At 41.3% G+C, this 9,751-nt stretch overlaps 1 protein-coding gene across 1 annotated transcript in view; it reads left to right on the top strand.

Annotated features, from left to right (window-relative positions):
- The window catches only part of patj (PATJ crumbs cell polarity complex component), a gene marked incomplete in the record, with an annotated part of 80,891 nt that overhangs the window by 5,692 nt on the left and 65,448 nt on the right, over positions 1-9,751 (top strand). Inside the window, 8 exon segments of the mRNA XM_035653518.1 lie at positions 277-406; positions 1,386-1,511; positions 3,663-3,724; positions 3,884-3,940; positions 4,378-4,512; positions 5,726-5,944; positions 6,022-6,105; positions 6,888-7,079. Coding sequence (XP_035509411.1) covers positions 277-406; positions 1,386-1,511; positions 3,663-3,724; positions 3,884-3,940; positions 4,378-4,512; positions 5,726-5,944; positions 6,022-6,105; positions 6,888-7,079 — 1,005 coding nt within the window.

Genomic DNA, 9,751 nt, shown 5'->3' with positions numbered 1-9,751 from the left:
GTGTGTGTTTGTTTGTGTGTGTTTGTGTGTCTTTGTGTGTGTGTGTGTGTGTGTGTTTGTGTGTCTTTGTGTGTGTGTGTGTCTGTGTCTGTGTGTGTTGCTGATTTAATCCAGAAAGTCAAACTCCACTTCAGCTGTTCACTGTTTGTTTCATAAAACATCCAACAAATGAAAGTGTAGATAAATTACAGCCCAAGCTGTTGGGCTTTTATTCTGAAGTAGCTGTAGGATACCTGTCTGTCTCGTCCTGATGTGCCTACCTGTCTGTCTCTACAGCTGGACGGTGTCAGTGTCCACGGTCTGACCAATCATGAGGTTCTGGAGGTGATGAAGAGGACGGGTCAGACTGTCGTTCTCTCTGTGATCAGGAAGAAACCCAGAGCCCTGGAGAGATCCCTGGATAAAGGTAGACAGACAGACAGACAGACAGACAGACAGACACTTTAGGGGGGCGTCATGCGTTACGGTGCAACATGCAGTGAAGAGCAAGGAGCTACTCAAATGTCTGTCAGTTAATTAAGTTCATCTGTATTATTACAGTAATAAATCAATGAAACCTAAAATAATATAACAAAAAGCATGAATTAGTTTCATTAGTAGGCCTTTTTAAACGGATATAGTCAGTTGTGTGTAGTACAAATGGTCCTCATTCACATGTGTCTCAGGCTCAAATGTGGGTTTCTGTTCCATTAAGTTGATGATGATTTTGTATTACAGCAATAATCTGGTCCAGAGAGAGAAGTTAACTCTGTGTTAAACTTATCAGAGCTGTGCTTCCTATTTCCCGTCTGAAGCCTCTGTCCTCTCACCCAGATTAAGATGACAAATCTGTTTACAACTCGGTGTAATTTTCACAAACTGTGCACAGAACGCCAGCGATTCCTCCTCCACCGCCGTCCGCAGAGATTAATTCGCCCGGTTCAGGGTCATTTTTTTGTCTTGCGATCGTCCTGGCGGCCTGCACTGGTCAGCCTCCAGGGCCAGAGAGAAACAAGTGATTTTTAAAGAAGAAGAGGAGTGCAGGGCTCTTATCTCCTCCAGACGTCTTTTATTTTCATTACAGAGGAAACACAGAACTGGAAACCAGCTCCAGTTTCAACTTCTTCTATTCTGCAGCTCTTATCTGCACAGACTTATGATGAGCCTTCAGTTTTATAGATCACCAACAGTAATGATCAGTCAGGAGGTCAAAGGTCAGAGCACCCTTTACCTGCAGTGCGTTTCCATTCAACCTCAGTGAGCCAAAGCCAGGAATTAGACAGAGCCGACGTTACAGTCTGTCTTGGGAGACACTCAAGTTATCAGAGCTAGAAATGGGAGGAAGTGCATATTCTTATGTCTTCTGTGTGTGTGTGTGTGTGTGTGTGTGTGTGTGTGTGTGTCAGTGGAGAGGGAGTCGTTTCGGGTGTCACTGAGGAGGTCGTTGGACATCAAGACTCGCTCGTCTGGGTTTGGGTTTACATCGCCGAATCTCGAACCGACGTACCCGAACACAGGACAGCTAACGAGGGGTGAGTGCACGCACGCACACACACACACACACACACACTCACAGACACACACACACACCACACACAGTCCAGGTGAAATGAAAACATTTCATTTTAACCCTTTAAGGTTTTAATTCTGACAAACTATTCACACAAACTCTCACACAAATTTCTCTGTATTTTTATATTAAAATCCAATCATTGTGTCTTCCTGTAAAACTAAATGTGAGGCATGCTTCTGTAAGTATGAACTGATTTCAACCAATAGTATCAGACATTCACCCGTCAATCAATGTTCAACACACAGAGCGAAGATTCATTATGGCTACAGTAAGACAAACTGATTTTGATGTAAAAAATACAAAGAAGTTGAGTTTTATCATACATTGTTAAATAGGAGAACAATATAACTGAGGATGAGATGTTAAAGACTTAAAATAACATTTTAAAATGAACCTACAGACACAGTAAACAGAATGAGGATTCATGGATTGAGCACAAACTCTGATCACACAGTCCTTAAATCTAAAACCAAGAGTATCAGTGTGTAAAAAAGTGTAGCTCCTGCAGACATGTCAGCCCAGGCCTCTAACAGCACTCCTCTCTGAATTATTTCCTCTCTTTTTATTCCTCATTAGCTTTGCTAAGTGGCCAAAACGCCACGCTAACACTTAGCACGCCGCCCGCCTGCTCCCGGCCAACAGATGTAAAGTGTCCGAGCTGTCTGCCAGCCTCGCAGCGATGTATTACCCTGTTTATTCAGCCAAACGCTGCAGATTAATTGCGCTGTGAAGGCCGAGGTTAGCAATGCTAATTTAATCAGAGGCTGTTGTTGTAACACCGCCAGACCTGCTGCACAATACCTCAACATGTGAGGAGATTTGTGAGAACATGGAGGTGTTTTTCTTGGGCTCAGATTCCCTGGAATCAGCCTGAAGGGTCAGAGAGCGGACTGACGGCGGCTCAGGAGGTTTTCCTCAGAGAGCCGCTGTGTAATCGGCTCTGACTGTCAGTGTTTCATGTTGCTACGGTCGCTCTGCTCTGGAAAACCCATTTATTCTCCTGTGATTTAAGAACCTATTGTTGCTGAGACATTTCTGTGTGTGTGTGCAGATGCATTAAACACACACACACACAAATTCTCCACAGTTGAAGTTGCTTACTTTACAGTTTACATTTCAAGTCATTTAGCTTTTTTGCTTCTAACCGGTGAATTCCAATGAGCTGACCGTCAGCCCGGAGCAGAGACGTACTCAAATGTTTGTGCTTCGGCAGAACTACAGTACTGGTTGACTGGAGCTCTGCTGCAGGGCAACCAGCGGGGTAACATACTAAACACACGCCTGTTAGTTACCCCACCACTTCCTTTAGACTGCTGCAGGAGTGAGTCCTAAAGCCCTGAACCGAGTTAGTCTTTTAGCTAAAGCAGTCAGTGGGTTTTTGGTTAGATGTCTGAACTAAGGTCTGTGGTTAAAGTGAGCTTAAGAGATTGTTTGTTTTTGTTCTACGACATAAGATCCGTCAGTAAATACCTTACGTGCATCACCACCATCAGTTACTAAATGAACATCATGCTGTATGGAAGAAGACTGAAACTAGAGACTGAGAGCAGAAACTCATCAGGAAACTGTTTACTGAGCTCATAAACCAACTGAGAGTTCATTTCTCCCATAAGACTGAATGGTATGCAGTGTTTACTTGCAACCAGCTGGAGGCTCCCCCTGCTGGCCTTTAGAGAGAATGCAGGTATATTTGCACAAGACGCCTGGAGGCTCATCCCTGAAGAAAAAAAAAAGACAATACACGTGTCAGTGGTTGGTTGCAATGTAGTGAATAACTCACATAGGCTGTACCTACAGGTGACACCATGTTAATGAATGCTCCAACTGAACATAAAGACTCGCTTGTTGTAAATAAATAAATAAAAGTCGTAATGTATGGCATCTTCTGGGAACGCACTGCGATACGTGCCGCTGTGTTTTTGCCGCAGTACTACTTTTACTACACTTGCATCACTCGCAGTGTTGTGTTACGTTACTGGAGGTTGTAGTTGATGAGCTGCTGGGTTTTAATGGCTGAATTGTAATTTTACATCTGTTCCACTGCTTACACAGGCTGCTCTGTATCTGTATCTGTGTGTGTGTGTGTGTGTGTGTGTGTGTGTGTGTGCAGCTACAGACGCTGAACTGAGGGATAAATGGGAGGCGGCTCTGGGACCACAGTACCAGGTTCTGGTAAGACAGTACAGTGTTACACATTTCCACTGATACTCTCCATACTATCACACTGCTAACTTCTGTATTATATATTATATTTGTATGTATTGTCTCTTGTTATTGTTTCTTTATTATTTTGTCTTCATGTCTGTTTCTCTGTGTAATGTGTGTCGTCAGGTGGTGAAGTTGGATCCTGTCATTGAAGATGATGCAGAGCTGCAAAAATCCTCCAAGGTGAGGAAACGTGACACATCTAAACTGAAATTAGCGAATTTAAGATGTGACTTTATCTATGTCTCTTTTATCTTTTAACCACCTTCAAATTGTGGTTGTCTATTCAACCTAGATTAGCTTAGCACATAGCATATCTAAGTACAGGAAAGGAGGAAGTTGACCGAGGTTCGCTTTGTACTGAGAAGTATTTCTGATTTATTTTTTAGCCCATGAAGGTTGACTGAATGTTAGTTCAGCAGCACCCCAAACTACATCCTCCAACATGCCCATACAGCGGACATCTGTATGCATCTCTAAGACAGTTTAACCAACAACTGAACATTATAACGCTCATGAAGGAGGATGTATTAGTTTGAGCTGGGTGGACCTTCTGTAATAAACCAACAACAGAATTTTTATAATCTGTATTTCATCCTGTCCTGTATTGTTGCGTACAGCTGCTGCCCATCCACACTCTGCGTCTTGGCGTCGAGCTCGACTCGTTTGATGGTCACCACTACATCTCCTCAGTGGCCCCCGGGGGCCCCGTGGACAGACATGGCCTCTTGAGACCAGAGGACGAGCTCCTGGAGGTGATCACTCACACAGACACACACTGTGAACTATGTGCAGCTACTACGGGATGTTAGACTAGACTAGTTACACGTCAAATAGCTCCAATGCTAACCGTTACTAAAACCACAATATCTCCTTTTACATTTATATTTACTCATTTTAAATCTTTTGATGGAGCTAGTAACAGTTTGACCTCTCCCTGTAGTGTACCTGTCACTTTTCCTCTGACTAGGAATGTACGATATATTGAGTTCAGTCACAATTTAAATATGTGAAGATTTTGGTGACATGAAATATACAACTTTAAAATGAATGATGAACCATCCTGTCTAAAATCGGAGGTGTGGCAGCTTTTAAACAGACAAGATATGGTTATATTATCTCTTTTACTTTTACACAGAAAAGGAAATCCACATTGTTTTGCACAGTTTATACCTAATGAAATAAAATAAATCTCTTTCTCCGCAGCCGGTTTCAGTCATGACTTTTTGAGCTTGTTGCGGCCCAAAAAAAATGCAGTTCTTTTTGGACAATAATAATAATGATGATGATAATTCCTTTTTAGGTTTTTGACTGATAAATAAAGGAATCTTGTCTTCAGTCTCATTTTGTTAAAAAGAAAAAAAATGATTTAAATGTATGAAATCATGATTTGAGTGAATTGTTACATTGGTACTTCTGACATATTAAAATCTTCATATGGAGTCCCACAAGGCTCAAATCTGGGTCCACTACTTTTTGGTGCAGTATTGATCCTCACTGTTGATCTTTACTGCCTTAAATTTCTATTAAAACTGCATTAATGTGGATGACACTAATATCTGGTCAACAAATGCCAGTTAAGAGTCTTTTTTTTAGTAATTTTTCCTTGACTGAAGTCCAGTATTAAACTATAGTGTGTTCACACGCTATTCCTGTCTCCTTTAGTCAGTCATTGTCTATGTTGTTTTGGGCTGAAAATGACCTTTTTGTGCGCGTTGTAATAACTCGTGGGCACTTTTCATGTGGTGCAAAATGTGAATTACAAATTAATTAAATTGGTTTTATGTATACTTTACGACTACATGAACCACAACATGAACCACAACATCCTCCTGCTGAATCTGGGATAAAATCATTGCAACTTAACACAGTTCACATTAAAACACTGAGCTGTTGTTTTTCTCTGTGTCACAGGAACTGTGTATTTTTAAGTAAAAATTTAATGTTTGTTTTTTTGTTTGTGTGCAGGTGAATGATGTTCAGCTGTACGGTAAGACCCGCCGGGAAGCAGTGTCGTTCCTCAAAGAAGTGCCTCCTCCGTTCACTCTGGTCTGTTGCCGGCACCCGACCTCCGACCTGGAGCCAGAACCAGAATCTGAATCTGACCTGGAGCCTGAACCCGCACTGCGACCTGGACCTGAACCTGGACCAGTACCAGTAAGACAGTCCCAACCCAGTGTGGAGGAGGTGAGAACGTGAAGGATCACATTATGTTTGAATTATTCATTATGATCATATCGTCACACTGTGTCGTGTTTGTTCAGATCGAGCTGAAGCTGTCGTCGATACTCTGCAGTCAGACCGAACAGAGAGAGAACGCCATTGAGCAGCAGCTAGCAGCTAGACAGGTAACCTGTCTCACTCTGTCTCTGCGGTTTCCCTGCACACACACACACACACATCAGACATTACGGGGAAGTGAACATATTTGGTAAATAAATAAATTATACCTGTGAACATTTTTATTGTTTACATTTCCAAAAGATAAAACCTGAATATTTTAAAGGAAGTTTTCTGCATTTATTTGAGAATTAGATTTTGAACTTGAGGTGGAAAAATGTTTCAGGATGCATCGAGAGACTGATGAAGTTATCACAGAATCAAATTTATCATCACTGTACAACACGAGGTTGTATAACGAAATGAACTTCTGCAACAAACAGATCATTCAATTCATAAAATAACTAAATCAAATGAAACAATATATACAGTTATTTATATCCATATAAATAACTGTATATATTGTTTATATTACCAGGGATCAATGAAGTATTTTTGATTCTAATATACAGGAAGTCATTTGAATTTGCCTCTGGTTGAATGTAAACAAGGTAGTGATGATAACATGGTCACATGTATCAGCTATCCGTCCACTTTTACTGCATTTGAGCACCAAACATCATCAGTGTTATGATAATAAATGTGCATCTGGAAAGAAATTACAAGCATGTTAATGAGTGGAATATAGAGCTCATGACAATGTGTTTTTACTATAAATAGTTTTCATACTATAAAAATAATGAATTATAACATTAATGATGAATAAAAATAATGAAACTGCTGTTTTTTGGTCTGAATTTTGGATATTTGATTGTACTCTGAAGAGTCTATGGTTACTTGTGTGTGTCAGGAGCAGGTATCCCCTGTAGAGGAGGTGCTGAAGACTCTACACAGCCAGGAAGAAGAGGAGGAGGAGGAGGAGGAACAGGATGAAGAAGATGAGGATGAAGGGGAGCTCGCTCTGTGGTCTCCAGACGTTCAGGTGTTGGAGCTGCAGAAGGAGAGAGACAAAGGCCTAGGCTTCAGCATCCTGGATTACCAGGTAACTGCCTGTCTGTCTGTCTGTCTGTCTCTCTTTTTTACCTTTTTTCCATGATTTTAATAGTACATTTACTTACTAATAGTACTTTAGTACAAATTAGAGGCACTTATACTTTAATAAAAGTATTTTACTCAAAGTAAAACTTTACCATTAAAGTGTTTGGAGGTGTTTGGATTCACCTGTGGATGTGTTTGCAGGACATTGGTCCTGAATGTGAGGATGTTGATTTAAGGAGTAGTTTGTGGAGTTTAGCTTTTATTTAGTTCCATGTTAAAAGTTTTTCCTGATATGTTTTAGAGGGAAGTTCACGGTAGGGCTGCCCCCCTGATAGCCAAGTAAACTGATTGATGAACTTCTCATTGGTTGGATATTCACTGAAAAATAAAAACGGTGTCAGACAGGAGCTGCACCTTGTCACCGGGCTGGTTGTTGCAGCATTAATGTGTTTCAGTAAAGAACAGTCAGATAGTTCAGGTTACAGCTCCAAAAGCACATTTGAGGGTGGAGGACCTCGTAAAACTCATCAGAGATGAGTAATATCGCAGTCAGTTGAGGTGGATCAGAATGCGTCCTGGATGTAGTCCTCTGGGTGGAGAGCAGATGATCTGACTTTAATCATCAGTTTAGTTTCTAAAAGATTTCCCGTTCACAATCTTGGCCGTCGTGGGGAGTAAATTTGGGAAACCTTGTTGTGTTTTTCTCCCCCACACTGCTGCAGCTCTTTATCTCTAGGCACAGCTTCACCTCCAAGACCTCTGCCTCCTCCTCCCTCCTCCTCCTCAGTCAGACCCAGCTGAGGCGGTGGAGGGGGAGCTCCGGGTTAACTCCCTTGGTGTACATCCATGTCAGCCTGCACATACAGTATCTGCCCCCGGGCGTGCGTGCGTGCGTGCGTGCGTGCGTGTGTGTTGAAAATCATTATTTTTCTTTAGGAGACAACATTTGAACTACATGATAAGAAATGAGAAATGAACACTTAAAGTTAATTTACATGTCAGATGGAATAATGTATATTTAGCCCTGTGTGTGTGTGTGTGTGTGTGTGTGTGTGTGTCTGTGAACTCTGACCCCTGTAGCAGTATAGAATAAATAATGTGTACAGAAACGACACAAATGAAGAATAAAAAATCTGTTTATTGCTGAAAGAACAGAAGGAAAGTTTTGTAAATAAAATCTGTAAGTTGGTTAGAGGTTGATTGATTGATTGATTGATTGATTGATTGATTGATAAGACGGCAGGTTCAGGTAATGGCATTATGATGATGACTTACTTTATATGGAAATCCTTTTCCTAAAGTTCTAAAAAGTGTCCACATTAATGTCGTTAGAACAGCTTATTCTAATCTGCAGCACAGATCAATCAATATTATCAATCATTAGTATTATTTATAGTAAAGCCTGGCCGCTCTGTTCACTGAGCAGCTGAACGATCAATAAAAATAAATAAATTCACCTGTAGTCCATCGCTTCAGGGGTGATCTTTTCTCTCTCCTCATCTCCTCATCAGAATATCTTAACTTTAAGGTTATTGTTGGGAACTTCTGTGACTTTAATGGCAGTTTCTGCTTTATGAGACATTAAAATCTCATTAACAACAGAGTGTAATTGTTCAGCACTGATGAAGCACAGTGACTGATGCGCTGACATAGTTCTGATCTTAGTTCTACAGTTTGAATCTAAACCAGCAGCTGCTCAGTTGTTGCTTTACTTTATTTTCCCCAACAGTTTCTAAAGGCAGGGTATGGAGGCGGGCTGCAGTTGACCTCTGACCTCTCCTGGAGGACGATCATACAGTATCACAGAGGCCAGGGTCAGGGTTTTGGTGGCAGACAGTCTGGCAGGCTCAGCAGCAGCAGGTGTTGAGGATCTAAGTGTCAGGGGGGGGCCCTGGTGGCCCTGGTGGCCTCCTAATGGGGATAGGTTTGTTGTTTGTCTTTGAGGCCCAATGTGATCATCTTCTACCAGCTCCCTGTCTGAGGTGGTTTCACTGGAAACAGGATTAGACACACAGACGAGCTCCCCAATGTGATTTAATCTGCTCAAGTTTTCTGTGTGAAAATTTTAATTCTGCTAAAAAAGTTGAATGTTCCCAACTTGGAGGCTCCTCCAGTCCTTCATGGGGATAAAATACAGACAGACGGACGGACGTATAGGTGGATGGATGGATGGATGGTTGTAGGAGGAGGTAGTCAGGACACGTTGTCGAGTTGTAGAGCTGAGCTGTTGGCTGAAAGCCCAGGTTCAACTTTAACAACAGGATGTCCAGAACCCGAGCAGGTGGACCAAGCCTCAGGTGTAAGATTGTGTTTTACAATTATTATATTAGAATTCTTATATGAGCTATTGAGGTTTCTGCTGCCGCCTAAATACTAAGGAAGTTCAGCATTGAAAAAGCATTTTGAAATGATCACTCCTTTGTTGTTTACTACTTCTGGTGTGTCATTTGTATTTACTTGTTAATAACTGTCCCCACTTTCTAAAAGTTTATCGTCGTTCACATAGGAGCCACCAGAAATACTTTTTTAAACCTAAATGAGAAATACAGAATGGACGAGCCCCCAAATATGTTATATTGTTCCTCTATTTATTTTGTATTTTTATATAAAATCCAATCATTGTGTCTTCCTGTAAAACAAAATGTGACGCGTGCTTACGTCAGCATGAACTAACTG

Source organism: Morone saxatilis, unplaced genomic scaffold (assembly GCF_004916995.1).
Source record: "Morone saxatilis isolate NCDOM2014 unplaced genomic scaffold, NCSU_SB_2.0 Contig12, whole genome shotgun sequence".
In the NCBI taxonomy this organism is placed as follows: domain Eukaryota; kingdom Metazoa; phylum Chordata; class Actinopteri; family Moronidae; genus Morone; species Morone saxatilis.
This window is presented reverse-complemented; position numbering and strand designations above follow the sequence as displayed.